At 43.2% G+C, this 20,040-nt stretch overlaps 1 protein-coding gene across 5 annotated transcripts in view; it reads right to left on the reverse strand.

Annotated features, from left to right (window-relative positions):
• Positions 1-301: 301 nt before the first annotated feature.
• Positions 302-20,040, reverse strand: part of NCK1 (NCK adaptor protein 1) — a 117,212-nt gene continuing 97,473 nt past the window's right edge. For all 5 annotated transcript variants that reach the window (XM_056564367.1, XM_056564365.1, XM_056564363.1 and 2 more), the window contains 2 exons: positions 11,000-11,709; positions 302-1,986 (listed from right to left, as the gene is read on the reverse strand). In XM_056564367.1, the coding sequence (XP_056420342.1) occupies positions 1,792-1,986; positions 11,000-11,709 (905 nt within the window). In that variant the 3' untranslated portion in view covers positions 302-1,791. The remainder of the gene's footprint in view (positions 1,987-10,999; positions 11,710-20,040) is intronic.

Here is a 20,040-nt window from a genome sequence, read left to right on the forward strand (position 1 = left end):
ACAGAAAAGAACAACTCAACTTCAGCAGCTGATAACTACTGAAAGGATTAGGATTTTTTTTTTTTAATATAATTAATTTACAAATCTGTTTAACTTTCTGGAGCCAGTTGATATACAAAAAAAAGTTTTTTCCTGGATAACCCCTTTAAATATGCAGTAGACACACTTTACACTAAATCTTTGGTGTTGTAAGTGATTACATAATACTCCCATATTACTTATTACCTGGCTATATCTTTCCAGCTAATAATGTGTTACTGGTATGGCAGATACCATGGCTAAATAATCTGTTGGGTAAATAGTAAGAAAAATGAAAAGTTACTTTACTGCTTTGTGGATACACACAATGTACATAAATAAGAATAGGGGTACACACAAATATACAAACAGTATATAGTCATGTGGATTTAGTATTCTAGCAGTATTCCTTATCTTTACAATGACTTGTGATACCTAGGTCTACTAGCTTCCTCCACTAAACAGAAAGACATTTTGGAATAGATTACATTTTGATCGACTAAAGGCTTTGGTGCAAATAAAAACAAAAATACACATATATGTGAGGGAGAGAAACAAAAAAGCACCACTACACAACTTTAAACAAATAAGTAATAAATTACACACATGCAATTTGGCACAATAATCTAGTTTGTTCAGTTGTTTCTTTAATAAAATAAACGGATACAAGCCCCCCTAATATATCACATTCGTGGACTCCTCTGCCCAACAAAGAACGAACATAAGGCTAAATTATATAGGTGGATTTACCATGCAGGACCCAGCGATTACATTACATAGGCTCCTGGTGTTGACCATCGTGTTTTTTGGGCACTATAATAAAAAAGAAAAAAAAAAGGGGCCTGCCATTTTTGCTGCCAGGAAAAACATAGCCAGCATACAATCACCTGGTCCCTGTGTGCCTTTGGGGGTATGCCAGAAGTACAAGCTTTGGCTTGAACATTTCTCTACCACAACCAAGACATAAAAGGAACTTCTCTTTTACAAATAGCTTAAAAGTGACTGGCTGCCCATTTAGATGGGTACCAAAAAACATAAAAACAATACAAAAGAACAATAAACCATAATATAATGATTTTTTTTTCTACGAAAGCTAACAAAGTAAATGATCGACAGCGTTGTGAATTATACAATACCTGCTGGGACAAGAAAGATATGTAGACCTTTTACAGTATGTGGGTACATTAAATATTTAGGCTAGTAAATGACCTGAAAGGCACCCTATGCTTCTTAAATAAATATGAAATGTCTTGGATTAGAAGTACAAATGAAGACACAATGCTCAGACACGGTCTGTCCGATACAATGCGAATAGGACAAACCGTGAGAGTATATCCACAGTGAAAACAGCATTCGATCCATGCCGATGATTGTGTCCGAAGCACAGATTGGGGGGGGGGGGGGGGGGGGGAACAAAAAGCAGCATGTAGATGTGATACGTGGACTTCTATCAGGCATGATCCTTGTAGGGACAAACCACAATCACATTGCTTGGAACCTCCAAGTGCAGAGAAGGTTATGTAATTCTACATCTCAGGTACATTACAATAGTAAGGCAAAATATAAAAAGATAAGGGATGCTCATGGCAAGAGACAACAAACAGAACAAAAAATTACAGCGTATCATCCAATTCTTAACGTCACAAATGTCATTCTCATCGGGGCTAGGAGAGGCCTTTGGTTCTATTCTGGGGTTCTCAGTTTCTGTGGGTTCCGCCTTTCGGTGACTTTACCAAAGCTGGAGTCCTTTTACCAACTCTCCGCGTCGCGGTCTCAGGACAAAGGCTTGATTAGATAGAGTTTCTCGCCTTGCTCGCTGGTAAAAATAGGAGCCTTTTTGTAATGTTCTACCAACTCCTCCATGGTGTTAAACTTGCGCTGGCCAATGCAGTATACATTGTCTTTCATCTGTACTTTGAAATGCTTGTTCTTGCCTTGGGCTTTCAGCGACACAGAGAAATCATTCGGCTAGAAAATAAATAAATAGATATATAAATGAAAAGATGACAAAAGAAACAAGATTAAAAGAACAAAACAAATTAACTTTTTGAAAAATAACTTAGCATTTTTTTTAAATCAGCCGTTAAAACTTGAAGTTCAAGGAAGCAGTAATGACTATAGTATTAAAGTTATGTTGAAGCAATAGTTGGCCAGGTATCAGGAAAAAAATAAAATAAAATAAATGAAAAAAAAGAAACTCCCGGCATATAACATTCACTGTGCTGGATCAGTGGTCATTGGTTAAATGCAGTGAAACACGAGAGCTGACAGGACACTCCTGCTGAAGGTGCCATGTTGGAGTCTTGTGTTACTTGTGAACAGATTTCAGCATAAATCTTTATTTCCTTTTTAGTACAAGTTGGGGGCCACCATCTTGCCCAAGCTGCTTTTAACAGCATTAGAAGATAGGCTTTATGGTAAGCCTCATGTACATGGGAAATATTACTGACTTCTATAGCAGCGTTTTGTAGACATGCTGTATGCTGTGCAGAGGTCATTGAGCAGGGTGGAGCCATGGAGCTGTGATTACTTATTGTAAACGGCCCAATCCCAATCTATCTATAAACTGATATCCTGTCAGTGATAAGGAAGAGACCGAAAAGCTCTCTTTACAAAAAAGGGTCAGCTTATTATTAGGCTTAGTGGCCAAAATTAAAACTGCAAGATTTGAAGACTATTTTACAATATGCATGGTAAAATGACAAATCAGACAAACCATTACCATACATTCTGTAAAAATAAGTTCAGCATAAAAACCAGTAAAAAAAATAATACACCAGGTCAGGGGTCGGCAACCCCCGACACGCGTGCCACTCATGGCACGCGGGGCTCCGGCTCGAGATGCGCTCACTCTACTAATGGGGATCCAGGACTCTTGTCCCGGATCCCCAGGTGAGCGAGCGCCGCTCTAAGCTGTGTGCGCACACGCACACGCAGCTAAAGCCTCCTCTCAGTGTGAGCTGCAGTGTGAGGAGATCTGTGATCTCTGCCCCCACGCAGCGCAGGCGCCGATGACGTCACTCATCGGCGCCTGCTCTGTAGTGGGAGAGGAACACAGCCAGCCTGTGCTGCTGAGGAGATCCCTGCCTGCGTATAGGTGAGTAAAAGTTTCTTTTTTTTTGATGGGGGGGGGGATGGGGTGGTGTAAGTGATGACGGGATGGGGGGGTGTAAGTGATGATGGGATGGGGGTGTGTGCAAGTGATGATGGGATGGGGGGGGTGTGCAAGTGATGATGGGACGGGGGGGTGTGCAAGTGATGATGGGACGGGGGATGCAAGTGATAAGGAGTGGGGTGCAGGGGAGGAGGGCGCAGGCGACAGGGAGGGGGATGATTATTTAAATGTGAAGGAGAACTGGCAACTTCCCTACCTGGCTACCTATACAATGATAGGGGTGCAAGTGATGATGAGGGGGAAGGGGGGTGCAAGTGAGGTTGGGATGGGGGGGGGTGCAAGTGATGATGGGTGGGTGCAAGTGATTATGGGGGGAGTGCAAGTGATGGGGAAAGGGGATGATGATTTAAATGTGAAGGAGAACTGGCTACTTCCCTACCTGGCTACCTACACAATGATAGGGGTGCGCCTACTTAGGTTGCTATGTAGGTAGGTAGCCAGGTGGCTAATTACCCATTTACCTACCTTGCTACCTACCTATGAACTTACCTCCATATCTACTTATCTACCTGCATAGCTACCTACCTACTTATATCCAAGGAAAATCGTAGCTCACCAAAGCATAAAGTGCAGAATTCAGTGCAGTTTATTCCATTTCAATCAGTGTTACAGAGCAGGGTACGTTTTGCCGCCTCTCATGCTTGACAAAGGCGAAGACAGGTTGCTGGAACGTAGTTTGCTCGATAACGCTGTTTGGAATGGAATAAACTCCATCGAATTCGGCACCTCTGGGGACTACACTGGAAAAATGCAGAAACTAAGATGTTTTGTCTTGCATATGCTGCAGTTAGAGATGAGCGAATTTACAGTAAATTCGATTCGTTGTGAACTTCTCGGCTCGGCAGTTGATGACTTTTCCTGGATAAATGTGTTCAGCTTTCAGGTGCTCCGGTGGGCTGGAAAAAGGTGGATACAGTCCTAGGAAAGAGTCTCCTAGGACTGTATCCACCTTTTCCAGCCCACCGGAGCACCTGAAAGCTGAACTAATTTACGCAGGAAAAGTCATCAACTGCCGAGCCGAGAAGTTCGTGATGAATCGAATTTACTGTAAATTCGCTCATCTCTAGCTGCAGTGATGGGTTTTGGCTGTAAGAAGTCGTCATGGTGGTCTGAGCCAGAAGGAGAACAGAAGGAAAGAGGACGACGCTGACCGTAAGAGACGTGAATTGTGAGTCAGTTAATGTAACTATGTATATTATTGCACAACACGACTGGGGTCTGACCCTGGAGTCTGTATTATGTAAAGGGGGGAGGGTATGTATTGTGGTGGGGTCTAATTCTGGGGTCTGTATTATAGTGAGGTCTTTATTATAGTGGGGTCTGATTCTGGGGTCTGTATTGTGGTGGGTGGCGATTCTGGGGTCTGTATTGTGGTGGGTGGCGATTCTGGGGTCTGTATTGTGGTGGGTGGTGATTCTGGGGTCTGTATTGTGGTGGGTGGAGATTCTGGGGTCTGTATTGTGGTGGGTGGCGATTCTGGGGTCTGTATTGTGGTGGGTGGCGATTCTGGGGTCTGTATTGTGGTGGGTGGCGATTCTGGGGTCTGTATTATGGTGGGTGGCGATTCTGGGGTCTGTATTATGGTGGGGGGGGGGGGTGATTCTGGGCTCTGTATTATGGTGGGGGGGGTGATTCTGGGCTCTGTATTAAGGTGGGTGGTGATTCTGGGGTCTGTATTACACAGGTCTGAGTTAAAATGGTTATTCTCACTGTAGGGTCCTTGCAGAGAGAACAATATATAGGGACAATTCTGTAAAAAACCCACCTTGTGACAAGCCACACCCCCACCCACAACAAGCCACACCCACAACAAGCCACACCCATGTTGCCAAAACACCAAGCGACTTCGAAACAAATTTGGGCACAGCACTACCAAAAGGTTGCCTACCCCTGCACAAGGCCATTCTGTGAGGGAACATTCTCTTTATGGATCAGAGGATTCTCTGTTCCCGGGTGATTTAGCAGAAGTCTGTCTGTCAATTACCTGGCGCTCAAGATGTTCACAATGTTACAGTTTCTGAGCCTGACAATCACCATTATATGCATGTACGGCAACAGAAAAGTAGTAGCGGTCTGTCATGGAGGCGCAGTGGCCTGCAGCAGTCAGTGGCCACAATCTTTCAGATCTGTACAACACAGATTTATAAATTGGTCCATTTGCATAAGCCCTATGGAAATCTAATATCCATGCATCTGAACTGAGGACCATGGACAATCGAATTGCTTTGCGTGGTAAAACCAGATAGCAGGTTGATAATTAGAGATGAGCGAAGTTAGAGATTCGATTCATCACGAACTTCTCAGCTTGGCAGTTGCTGACTTTAGCCTGCATAAATTAGTTCAGCTTTCAGGTGCTCCAGCCCACCGAAGCACCTGAAAGCTTAACTAATTTATGCAGGCTAAAGTCAGCAACTGCCGAGCCGAGAAGTTTGTGACAAATCAAATCACTGTAACTTCGCTCATCTCTATTGATAAGGTATACATATGCTTGGCCATACAGGTCAGGAAAGAAGTTGGGTTTATTGTACAAATTTCATTGTCCCCAATAACCCATAGCAACTGGTGGCAGAAAGTTATACAGATTTGTAAATTACCTCTATTAAAAAAAAAAAAAAAAAAAAAAACTTAATCCTTACAGTACTTATCAGCCACTGTATAATACAGTCCATGTCAGGAACTGTCCAGAGCAGGATAGGTTTGCTATGGGGATTTGCTCCTATTCCGGACAGTTCCTAAAATGGACAGAGGTGTCAGCAGAGAGCACTGTGGTCAGGCAGAAATTAAATTAAATAAAGAAGAGAACTTCCTCTGTAGTATACAGCAGCTGTTAAGTACTGGAAGGATTACTATTTTTTAATAGAAGTCATTTACAAATCTATAACTTTCTGGCACCCGTTGATTAGAAAAAAAAAATAAAAAATTAAGTTTGCCAGTGGAGTACCCCTTTAAGCCGTACTAGTCCTTGACAATATAAAATATTTGTAAACTGCTAATATGCAGTTTTACATTGGGAGAAAAATATAGTTAAAGATCTTGTGTGTGGTATTACAGCTCAGCGCCATTTACTTCAAAAACAGGTTCGGCATTGTTTTGCAAGAAAACAGCCAAGTTTCCTTAATATACATATATCTGGCCTGGAGGTTTTTTATGTTCGGGTGTGAATTTTAATTTTTTTTTCTTTGCAACGAAACCATTTTTTTCTGTAATTATTGTTTATGTCAGTTTCTCTACATTGTGCCCACTGGCTTAAAGCGTTCTGACTGCTGAAATAAACCATGAAATACAAATACAGAAAACACTTGTCGAGCAGCTACAATCTACAATGTATCCGGAAAGTTCTCTGACCCTTTCACTTTTATTCCCGTTTTTTTTTTTTTTATGTTGTGGCCTACTCCTAGTACCCCATAATATAATATGTTGTGGCCTTCTCCTAGCACCCCCATAATAAGAATGTGTCAATATAATTTTAGAAATGATTACGAATAAAAAAAAAAAGGAAAAACTAAAATAAAAAATAAATAAAAATTGCATGGACATAAGTATTCAGGCCATTTTCTATGACACTTGAGATTTAGCTCTGGCTCCTCCCACTTCTCGATCATTTCAGATGTTTCTACACCTTTATTGGAGTCACCTGTAGTAAATCCAGGTGATTGGACAGGATTTGGAAAGACTCCACCCTGTCTATATAAGTGAAAGTACTAAAATCTTCAGCTCACCATCCAATGGTCTTGCGCGGATCCTCAGCCTGGCCCAGCTTGATACGTAGTAGTGAAAGAAATATGTTCTGGACCCAGCACGATAAAATCTTGCAAGAAGGCACTCGCAACACACCACCTAGCCAGTAACACACTGCAACATGGACGCGTTTCGAGCGCATGCGCTCGAAATGCGTCCATGTTGCAGTGTGTTACTGGCTAGGTCGTGTGCTGAGAGTGCCTTCTTGCAAGATTTTATCGTGTTGGATTACAAATAAAAGTTGATGTTTTACGGAATTGCTGGATCCAGAACATATTTCTTTCACTACTGTCTATATAAGGTCTAACAGCTGACAAGGTATATCAGATCAAAAGACCAAACCATGAGGGGAAACGAATGTAGAAATCAATGATAGGACTATGTGGAGACATAGGGGGAGATTTATCAAAACCTGTGCAGAGGAAAAGTTGCCCAGTTACCCATAGCAACCAATCAGCTCACTTCTTTCATTTTTAACAAGGCCTCTGAAAAATGAAAGAAGCCATCTGATTGGTTGCTATGGGCAACTTTTCCTCTGAACAGGTTTTGATAACTCTCCCCCATAGATCTGGAGAAGGGTACAAATATTTATTTCTGCTACACCGAAAGTTCCCAAGAGCACAGTGACCTCTATAATTATTAAATGGGGGACCTTTGGAACACCCAGGACTCCTCCAAGAGCCGGCCTCCCAATTAGTAATCGGGGAGGGCTTTGCAAAGTGACCAGAACTCAATGGTCTCCCAAGCTGAGCTCTAAAGAGCTTGTGTACAAATGGGAGAAACTCCCAGAAGGTCACCCATCACTGCAGCTTCCAACAATCTGGGCTTTATAGCTGAGTGGCCAGAAAGCCCACCTAGAATCAGCAAAAAGCCCCAAAAGGGCTCTCAGACTGAGAAACAAGGTTCTCTTGTCTACGGAGAAAAAAAAAAATGTACCTTTCTGGCCTTGATTCTAAGCCCAGCCCCTACAGTAAAGCCTGGTGGTGGCATGGTGGGAGCAACAGGGCGAGTAGTCAGGGTTGATGAAAAGCTGAATGGAGCAAAGTATAGAGATATTCTTAACCCCTTGGGGACGGAGGGTTTTCCAGTTTTTTGCACTTTCGTTTTTTCCCCCTAACCTTTTAAAAATCATAACCCTTTCAGTTTTGCAGCTAAAAATCCATGTGATGGCTTATTTTTTGCGTCACCAATTCTACTTTGTAATGACGTCAGTCATTTTACCCAAAAATCTACGGTGAAACGGAAAAAATAAATAAATCATAGTGCGACAAAATTGAAGAAAAAAAATGCCATTTTGTAACTCTTGGGAGCTTCCGTTTCTACACAGTACATTTTTCGGTAAAAATTACACATTATCTTTATTCTGTAGGCCCATACGATTAAAATGATACCCTACTTATATAGGTTTAATTTTGTCATACTTCTGGAAAAAAATCATAACTACATGCAGGAAAATGTATACGTTTAAAATTTACATTTTTCTGAGTATGGGGCGGTATGAGGGCTCCTTTTTTGCGCCGTGATCTGAAGTTTTTAGCGGTACCATTTATGTATTAATGGGACTTTTTGGTCACTTTTTATTCATTTTTTTAATGATATAAAAAGTGACCAAAAATACGCTATTTTGGACTTGGAATTTTTTTGACGTGTACGCCATTTACCGTGCGGTTAAATTATCAATATATTTTTATAATTCGGACATATCTGGACGCGGCGATACCACATATTTTTACACAGTTTTTTTTTTATTATTGGGAAAAGGTGGGTGATTCAAACTTATTAGGGGAGGGGTTAAATGATCTTTATTCAAATATTTTTCACTTTCTTTTGCAATGTTATAGCTCCCATATGGGGCTATAACACTGCACACACTGATCTTTTACATTGTTCAATGGTTTCTCATAGGAAACCATTGATCAATGATTCTGCCGCTTGACTGCTCATGCCTGGATCTCAGGCACTGAGCAGTCATTCGGCGATCGGACAGCGAGGAGGCAGGTGGGGACGCTGTCCTGAAAGCTGTTCGGGATGCCGCGGTCAAATGCGGCGATCCAGAACAGCTCCCTGAGCTAATCGGCACCACTTTACTTTCACTTTAGACGCGGCATTCAACTTTGAAAGCCGCATCTAAAGGGTTAATAGTGTGCGGCACCACGATCAATACCGCACGCTATTAGCCACGGGTCCCGGCCATTGTTAGAGGCCGGGCCCGACAAGCTATGACGCGGTGCCACGGCGTGGCCCCATGTTATAGACAGGGAGCGGGCTGAGGGCGTAAAGGTATGCCCTCCGTCCCAAGGAGTTAATAAAAACCTGATTAAGTGCACTCTGGACCTCAGACCAGGCAGAAGATTCACCTTTCAACAAGACAATCACTCGAAGCACACAGCCAAGACAACATAGGAGTGGTTTTGGGTCAACTTTGGGAATGTCCTTGAGTGGCCCAGCCAGAGCCCTGACCTGCACCCAATCGAACATATGACAACATGACAGAACTTATAACAAGTCTGAATACTTATGTCAATGCAATATTTTTGTTTTTTCTTTTCAATAAATAAGCAAAGATTTCTAACATTCTGTCCTAATATTGTCATTATGGGGTATTGAGTAAAAAATGATGGGGGAAAACTGGATTTTTTTTTTTTATTTTTGCAACATAAAATGTGAACAAAGTGAAAGGGTTTGAAAACTTTTCAAGTGCCCTTTATATACAGTGAAACCTCACAAAAGACCAACTCTATGGAGGAAACCATCCCCCTATCCAGATCAAATTTCCTGTAAAATAATTTTAGTCCACCATACATGATGCACAGAGACTTCTTTAAATGGGTACGGTCAGATATAAAAACTTTTGATATGTTGTAAAGCAAACCAATAGGTTTTGCAATTGCTTTCATAAAAAAATAAAATAATCAGTATTTCATACTGAAAAATCCAGTCATAAAACTGCCCCACTGCCTACTGGGATACATACCAGTCCTGCAGTGTCCACTGGTCATCCCCCATGTCATGGACACACTTCATGATTGACAGTGCTGCATGCAGGTCCAATCTCACTCCCAGTCCCCTCACTCTGCCTGCCTGTGTTTACTTTCACTTCATCTCTCCGTGTGAGAAGCAGGGGGAGGGGCAGGAGCACAGTGCTGGCAGTGAGCAGGACTGAAAAGAGGATTTTTAAACATAAAGTCAGTGGGGGAGATTTATCAAAACCTGTGCAGAGGAAGAGTGGTGCAGTTGCCCATAGCAACCAATCAGATTGCTTCTTTCATTTTCCACAGGCCTCTTTAGAGGCCTGTGGAAAATGAAAGAAGCGATCTGATTGGTTGCTATGGGCAACTGCACCACTCTTCCTCTGCACAGGTTTTGATAAACCTCCCCCAGTGTCCCTGCATGTATACTGTATGTGTGTGTGGATATATATGTATGTGTGTATATCTGTGTTGTCTATGTAATGTGAATGTGTATGAATATATGAAGTGAATGTGTGTGTGCAATACAGGGGGACCATAACCCTATGCCTCCAAATGTTGCAAAACTACAACTCCCAGCATGCCTGCACAGCCAAATGATGTGTGGGCATGCTGGGAGCTGTAGTTTTGCAAAAGCTGGAGGCACACAGTGTGTGTGTGTATAGCATAAAACTACAGAGGAAAGTGTTACAGATTCTCTCTCCCGAGACCAGTGACTGAGGAGAGTGAGGGAGGGGAGTGGTTATGACCTGAGGAGAAGAGAGGGACCCTCCCCTTCCTGATACTTGTTGACATAATTAAGGTAATTCAGAAATAAAAGCTAGTTCTGAGAGAAATGTAGGACACAAAAATTATATGTACATGATCAGATGAGGTACTGAGCAACATATATATATTTTTTTTTTTTTGGGGGGTGATCTGATAGGTACGCTTTAAGACCACTCTTTTCTGGCTTTGATGTCTGACTGAACCCATAGTTGCATGGTATGAGTATAGCTGTGAGGATCAGCTGGGTACACAATCTCATGACCGTGAGGCTAGAGTTGCTTGTGTAGACCTCACATCCAAGTGCACAGCTATTTGGACTTCATTCACTTACCGAAGATTCACTGTCTCTGATTAGAAAGTCTCCTTCGTTCCCTCTCTCATTCAGCGCCATTTCTGCTTGGTGCCGTGTCACTTTTCCATAATACCACTGGTTGCCAGCAAAACGCCCAGTCACAGAGGGCCCAATGTAATCACATCGTGGTGGTAAAGGCTCATACCCTGAACTTGTCTGAAAGTTCTGCATAATAGTAACATAGTTCTTTGGCACCAGTCCTACAAGACCATTGCTCTTCCGGCATTTCCACCATTCTGGGTCATTTTCTGGCTTCTCAATAACATCCATCATTTCCCCTTTCTCAAAATTGAGTTCTTCCTCATTGGATGAGCTAAACGGATACAGAGCCTGGACGACATGTAGTGAGCGACCATTATTGAGATTGTTGACTACTGCGGCTAGTTTTTCAGACAATGTGCCCACTTGGTCACCAGAAGGGCTATCACTTTCTTCAGTTACGTAGTTTGATGGAAACCACCCTACTCGTCCATTGTAACTTCCACGCCACCATCCATCACTGCACTTCTCCATTACAATCACCTTTGTGCCTTTGACCAAAGACAACTCGTCATCCCTCTCTGCTGTGTATGTGAATTTCACGTAAGCTGGCATGTTGAGGTCATATAAGCGCTCCGTGTCCGAGAAGCTTTCATCTGCGGTGGAAGAAGAATCCGGCATGTTGGTTTTTCGCTTTACTTTGCCAATACCTAGAAATAAAAGCACAGAGTTAGGATGTTTTCACTTCCTAAATATAGGTCTTAAAACTCATTCCTTCTTATAGGTTTGGGTAACTCATATAATGTGATACTACAAAGCAGCCGAAACAATCCATATATGATACCAGTATGTAGTGCATGGACAGTGAATGGTTTTACCCTTCTAAAGGAGATGGAAATTGACAGTCACTTATTGCACAACAAAAAAAAAATTCAAAAAAATAAAAAGAAGAAGAAGGAGACTCTAAGGCTGTGCGCACACACTGCATTTTTTGAGACAAAATGTCCATTTGTCCATTTTAACTTCTCAAAAAACACAGTTATACAGAGTTACTGAGTAATAGGTTTCTACTGCCTCCTTGCGCCACTTTGTCCCGTTTTCATACATTTTCCTGTTGCCTTTGCCAGAGAAAAAGATGTCATAAGTCACATGGTCTCCAGGGGGCCTGGCTATGCTCAGTGGGTGGGTGGATAGCATTACTTCAGTAAATCTCTTCCACCCTGCTATCCCCCCCCCACTTACTGCAGTATAGCCACGCCCCTTGGAGACCATGTGACTGATTATATATTGTCTCTGGCCGCCTGGAATGCTGGGAAAGTTCAGAGATAACAGTAAAATAAAAAGACTTGCACTACAGCACTTCTGAGTTGTGGGTCCTGTACATGAAAATGGGAAAAATCGGCATATGGAGGTAATACACTGCTCAAAAAAATAAAGGGAACACTTAACACAATGTAACTCCAAGTCAATCACACTGTCCACTCAGGAAGCAACACTGATTGACAATCAATTTTACATGCTATTGTGCAAATGGAACAGACAACAGGTGGACATTATAGGCAATTATAACAATAAAGGAGTGGTTCTGCAGGTGGTGACCACAGACCACTTCTCAGTTCCTATGCTTCCTGGCTGATGTTTTGGTCACTTTTGAATGCTGGCGGTGCTTTCACTTTAGTGGTAGCATGAGACTAAGTCAACAACCCACACAAGTGGTTCAGGTAGTGCAGCTCATGCAGGATGGCACATCAATGTGAGCTGTTTGCTGTGTCTGTCAGTGTAGTGTCCAGAGCATGGAGGCGCTACCAGGAGACAGGCCAGTACATCAGGAGACATCGAGGAGGCTGTAGGAGGGCAACAACCCAGCAGCAGGACCACTACCTCTGCCTTTGTGCAAGGAAGAGCAGGAGGATCACTGCCAGAGCCCTGCATAATGACCTCCACATCAGGCCACAAATGTGCATGTGTCCACTCAAACGGTCAGAAACAGACTTCATGAGGGTGGTATGAGGGCCCAATGTCCACAGGTGTGGGTTGTGCTTACAGCCCATCACAATGCAGAAGGTTTGGTATTTGCCAGAGAACACCAAGATTGTCAAATTTTCCACTGGCACGCTGTGCTCTTCTGGAAACACTGTGGAGAACGTTCTACTGCCTGCAACATCCTACAGCATGACTGGTTTGGTGGTGTGTCAGTAATGGTGTTGGGTGGCATTTCTTTGGGGGGGCCGCACAGCCCTCCATGTGCTTGCCAGAGGTAGCCTGACTGCCATTAGGTACAGAGATGAGATCCTCAGACCCCTTCTGAGACCATATGCTGGTGCGGTTCCTCCTAATGCAAGACAATGTTAGACCTTATGTGGCTGGAGTGTGTCAGCAGTTCCTGCAAGAGGAAGGCATTGATGCTATGGACTGGCCCGCCTGTTCCCCAGACCCAAATCCGATTGAGCACATCTGGGACATCATTTCTCGCTCCATCCACCAACGCCACGTTGCACTCAAGACTGTCCAGGAGTTGGCGGATGCTTTAATCCGCCACCTCATCAGGAGCATGCCCAGGCATTGTAGGGAGGTCATACGGGGGCATGTGGAGGCCACACACACTACTGAGCCTCATTTTGACTTGTTTTAAGGACATTACATAAAGTTGGATCAGCCTGTAGTGTGGTTTGATTTTGAGTGTGACTCCATATCCAGACCTCCATGGGTTGATAAATTTGATTTCCATTGATCATTTTTGTGTGATTTTGTTGTCAGCACATTCAACTATGTAAAGAAGAAAGTATATCATACGATTAGTTCATTCATTCAGATCTAGAATGTGTTCTCTTAGTGTTCAATGTATTTTTTTGAGCAGTGTAGAAACAAAATCACACAGTAATATAACTTGGCATCATGGACTCAAAGGCTGAAGAAAAAAATTCCTGCAATAACCCCTAAGGGTAGGGTCACATTGAGCGCATCCACAGGGTATCTGACGCTGAGGATGTGCCGTCGGCAGTCACATGAGCGAGTGTCCGCTTGTAGCGGTGGATTTCCCGCTGTAGACACCGTGCCTGCTCGTAGCATACGTGCAGCAGGATACCTGCCGCTACGGGCAGACACACAGAGCTTCTGGCCTGAAGCAGGAAGCTCGCTCTTATGATCACCATTAGCACATCCACAGTCTTGAATACGCTCAGGATGCACTCAGTGTAACTCTACTCTTTAAAGTGTAATGGTCAGGGGAAAAAAAAGTTAAATATGTTGTAAAGACTTGTCAGAAGTTATCAGTGTTCAGATCCCGACCGACCATAAGAATGATCCGTGAGAAGTATGTGCTGAACAATGCGGTGTCACATTACCTGAACAGACAACGTAATGGCAGAACTGATCGTGCATACCACTCCTATACACACCACTTTATACTATGAATCACCTAGTTCATTTAACAGCAAGTGATTATACAGTGGGTATTTTTGCATATATATGTTTTAGTAGTTCTTATTTCTTGACTATGTTAATCCAGACTCTAGGGATACAACCTTTCCTTTATTGTTCTCTTCTAATGCAGTCACACCAGTAAGTAGGATATTCATACATTGATAGATTATGCATAGATTTGAGTGCCCACAAGGAGTCGTTAGAGACATTTGGGGAGAATTACCAAGACCTCTGCAAAGGAAGAGTTGACAAGTTGCCCATAGCAACCGATCAGATCGATTCTTTAATTTTTAAGAAGGCCTCTGAAAAATAAAAGAGTCAATCCAATTGGTTGTTATGGGCAACTGGTCAACTTCTCCTGTGCAGAGGTTTTGATAAATCTCCCCCATTATTGATTCCCTTTATTATTTGATACAGTAACTTTTTTGACATATACCACTAGTTCTATTTTCAGCCAGTTCCCATATACACACACAATATATTTTAATTATATATATATATATATATATATATATATATATATATATATATATATATATATATATATATACACACATATACACACACACACATACATACACACACGGGACTCTGATAAACATGTAATTATTGATATACTACGTGATTGTTTTCTGCAGTGATACAATTTTTACATGTTCTACTAACACTTGTATTTTTATTACCAACATTTAGATTCCTGTTAAAAAAAAAAGGGTCCCCAGGACCAAGGTCCTAATATTGGTATCTCCTATGAAATGATAATGATAAATATACGATGGTTGGACTATTTGGTCTTCTGTCTACAATACTATTCTTGAAAGATTATGGGAACTGCATGGAAACAGCTTAATTTTTTTAAAAGATAATAAAAACACAAAAATTAATTCTTGCATAAGATACGTGTGGGGTGCAGTTGTTCTTTTCTCATCATGAGACACAATGTATGTCTAAGGCGCTGTCCTGGTGGTCTAGACACAGAACAGCTGGGGTCTGAACTATCCGGCCACGACCAATAACTTTTGACATAAACATTTTTTATTAACAGACATGCTTTAAATTTTCAAGTGGGAACATACCGTATTTTTCGCCGTATAAGACGCACTTTTTCTTCCCCAAAACTGGGGGGGAAAAAGTTGGTGCGTCTTATATCAGACCCGTGGCTAATACAGGACATCACCGATCGCGGTGATGCCCTGTATTAACCCTTCAGACGCGGCGATCAAAGCTGACTGCTGCGTCTGAAGCGAAAGTGACACTAACCTGGCTGCTCAGTCGGGCTGTTCGGGACCGCCGCGGTGAAATCGCGGCGTCCCGAACAGCTTACAGGACACGGGAGGGACCTTACCTGCCTCCTCGGTGTCTGCGTCTGCTCCGTGCCGGGATCCCCTGCATGGCCGGTGCTCTCCTTCGACGTCATCATGTCGTCGCGCATGCTGTCCCGTCATCCAATAGGAGCGGCGTGCGTAGCAACGTGATGACGCTGACCGAGAGCGTGGATCCCGGGGAAGAAGACGTCCGGAGCCTCGGGGACGTGGCGACAGCGATGGAGCGACATCCAGGGCAGCGGTGACGAGTCCGGAGCGGCGGGGACACGTGAGTATTACCTCCTATACCAGTGGTCTTCAACCTGCGGACCTCCAGATGTTGCAAAACTACAACTCCCAGCATGTCCGGGCATGCTGGGAGTTGTAGTTTTGCAACATCTGGAGGTCCGCAGGTTGAAGACCACTGGTGGGTTCAGAATTTTTTTTTTTAGATTTTGTACTTTTAAAATTGGGTTCGTCTTTATGCCGGTGCGTCCGATAGGGCGAAAAATATGGTAGTCTAATAGTCATAGGCAATTAGCTTCATTTTAGGACAAGGACCTATGAAAAGCATATGGGAACCTCATTGCTCGAGTAGATATTACAAGCCACAAGTACATTTAACTTCTGCAGTTTCTTTTCTGGATATGCCGTTTTCTCTCTTCTATAGTGAGTCAGTCCGAAATGCAAGATTCTCGGCAACAAAGGAGATAAGAGGTAGATAATGCATGTTCACACTCAGGGACGTGTAAATAAATATTCTAGGTTCTTGACGCTTAGTCAGTTTTCACTAGGTTTTAAAATAGGATCAATAAATTACACGCGGCGCCTCCGCACAATCCAAATCTGCTGATAATGAGAAAAACTATGGGTTTTATAATACGCACTACAACATGACTTCCAGAAACACCGAAAACAGAGAGAGGAAAAAGACCACATGGACCATCTAGTCCAGTGGTCTCCACAATGTTGTAAAAAAAAACTACAACTCCAAGCATGCTAGGCATTGTGGTTTGGCAACATCTGGAGAGGTCACAGATTGGAGACCATTAAAGGGGTACTCCGCCCCTAGACATCTTATCCCCTATCTTAAGGGGGACCTGACACTGTGGACCCCCACAATCTGTCCTGCAGCACCCACTTGTCATTAGCTGCACGGAGCGAAGATCGATGACTCACGATACAGGGGCCGGAGTATTGTGACGCCACGGCTCCGCCCCCTTATGATGTCACACCTCGGCCCTCAATGCAAGCTTATGGGAGGGGCATGAAAGCCACCACACCCCCTCCCATAGACTTGAATTGAGCGGGTGGGGCGTGGGATCACAAGGGGGCGGAGCAGTTACGTCACGATACTCCGGCCCCTGTATCGTGAGTTATCAGAAACGGAGCGATCTTCACTCCATGCAGCTAATGACAAGTGGGTGCTGCAGGACAGATTGCGGGGGTCCACAGAGGCAGGTCCCCTGCGATCAGACGACATCTCCCCTATCTTGTAGATAGGGATGTCTGGGGGTGGAGTACCCCTTTAATCTCTAGTCTGATCCAACAAGATTCTTTAAGTCCTATAAAGTGGTAACTAAGCTCCGTTTGTAAGAATTAAAGAAATTGTGTTGGTCTCCTCCGTACCACTAAAAAGGCTCTGAAGCGTCGAGGCCCCAAGCTCTGACTCCACTGCAGCTTCATCGACTGGCTAAAGTGGATTCCGACTGCGATCATCAGACAGCGATCGGACAAGGAGAGTATGCTGAAGCTTATTTTTCGGCCCAAGCAGGCTGAGGTTTACTTATTAACTAGATTGGAACACCAGTTTAAAATATCTGCCAAAAATAACTTCTCTGCTCCACATATTCCCCAAAACGTAAATCACTGAAAATCCGCAGGAAATCTCAAATGTTGCAAATTGATTCTTCCGCCATCACTCCTAAAAACCCTACCAGCTAAGCTTTTCTGCACATAAATGTGATAAATAGGTCTTCTGTATATTTCCTGGGAGGCGTTCATTGTTGGCTCCTTCTCCTTCCACCTACTCCTGACATTACAGAATGTGAACAATAGGTTTAGGAAGAGGTGTGGGGCTTATACAGCCTTATCTTTGGCTGGGAGCCAGTTTTTTTCAATAACGATCCAGCAAAGCTAAATGCTAACTCTTCTTTTGAAAATGAAGAGAACTAAAAAGTGCCAGCGTATGACATCAGGTAGCTATCGGACAAACAAATGACCACCTCCCCAGGCTTACCAATACACATGTATGCTCAAAGAAGCCTGCATGTAAATGTCTATGGGTTAGTGATGTCTGGCAGCAGCTCATCTCAGAGTGTAACTTTAAAAGGGGTACTCCAATGGCCACCGTGCCACCTAACTGTTCCGAGCGCTATTTTCACGCTGCGGTGATCGGGCACGCCCCTCGTGACATCATGACCACGCCCCCTCAATGCAAGACTATGGGAGAGGGCGTGACTGCCGTCATGCTGCCTTCCATAGACTTGCATTGAGGGGCGTAGCCATGATGAAGGGGCTTGCCCGATCCCCGCAGCGCGAAAACAGCGCTCAGAACATTTAGTTGGCACGTTGGCCACAGAAGGGGAATACAACCTAACAAAAGGTTAGGTGTACCGCCATCCATAAGGAGAAGTCAAAGGGTCTATTCACATGGCAGAATTTCCGCTTGTGGAATTCTGCCTCCAATTAAAGCCCATAGACTTCTATGGGATTCCGCACTCACCATTCAGACTTCTGAATTTCCGCAAGCGGAAATTCAGAAGCGTGAATGGGAGTGCAGAATCCCATAGAAGTCTATGGGCTTTAAAGGGGGACTCCGGTGGAAAACAATCAGAACGTTAAACCGATTTGTAAATTACTTCAATTTAAAAATCTTAATCCTTCCAGTACTTAACAGCTGCTGTATGCTACTGAGGAAGTTCTTTTCTTTTTGAATTTATTTTCTGTCTGACCACAGTGCTCTCCGCCGACACCTCTGTCCATGTCAGGAGCTGTCCAGAGTAGGAGCAAATCCCCATAGCAAACCTATCCTGCTCTGGACAGTTCCTGATATGGACAGAGGTGTCAGCAGAGAGCACTGTGGTCAGAAAGAAAAGAAATTCAAAAAGAAAATAACTTCCTCAGTAGCATAGAGCAGCTGATAAGTACTGGAAGAATTTACAAATCTGTTTAACTTTCCAGTACCAGTTGGTTTACAAAAATGCTTTTTTCTCCCACCGGAGTACCCCTTTAATTTGAGGCAGAATTCCGCCGTGTGAATAGACCCATACCCTTCCCTGGCTACAAGGGATCACCATGACTAAAAGCACCCCTGGCTAGAGGAAGATAACTAAAATTCCCAAGCAGACGGCATGGTGGAGGGTAACCCATTGTGCCACTCCTTGGTTTGAGTTGACAAGACTCCCAATAGGGTTCTTAATGGGTAACCGCACACTAGAGATCCAGCCTGCCTGTTTTTGTAGCCAGATGCTTTTCAGCTGTTTAGCATTTGGCTGCTGGAATCATTTCCAACATTCCATCCTGAGACTTTAATGTCTTCTTCCTGTTGTGCACAGTGGCATCCTGCTCCAATCCTCTCAAAAACGACTTTCTAAACGTTGCAGCTGATAGAGATTCACAATGGAGTTGATTTACAGGTACACAATGAATTATTTATCTGCTAAATTTACATCTTTCGCTTTTCTTCTTCACATATGCAAAGAAATACAGAAGACTCACTTGCATATTATCACCGGCATCTGGTCACTGAGCATCACCAGTGATCTATAAAGAAAACTCCTCAGCAGGTTGTTGTGAGTGTATTATATTGTTGGATAAATCTGTACAGATCACAGTAGGACCTCATCAGCCTTTGGATTTGACGCGTATGGTAATTGGGCATCAAGGGTGTGTCCCCCCCCAAAAGATAATATACCAGCATTATTGCAGAGCTGTCTGTTCCGGTACACCGCTTCATCCTAGAACAGCTTTATTTTTGGCTGCTAACACTTTTTTTAATTCACATTTGTGGGTTTTGCAGCATACTAATAGTAAGGAAAAAAAATAAAATAAAAATAAAAACTGACACCAATGGATTTGTTGAGGATTTCAACTTCTAATACCTCTCACTGGGTTAGGATAAAGGCACCCAAAGCCAAATAGATAAATTAATCCCTAGGTGAAAGACAATTATAACAAACTCTTAGCCCAAATATTCACCAAATAGGCGCAAGATACTAAAAACATAATTTTATTATTAGGCTAATAAGAACAAACATATTGCACGTGTTAGGATAGGGTACAGGTGAGTAGCTACATTAGAAGCCCTACCTG

This window comes from Hyla sarda, chromosome 3 (assembly GCF_029499605.1).
Source record: "Hyla sarda isolate aHylSar1 chromosome 3, aHylSar1.hap1, whole genome shotgun sequence".
NCBI classification, from domain to species: Eukaryota; Metazoa; Chordata; class Amphibia; order Anura; family Hylidae; genus Hyla; species Hyla sarda.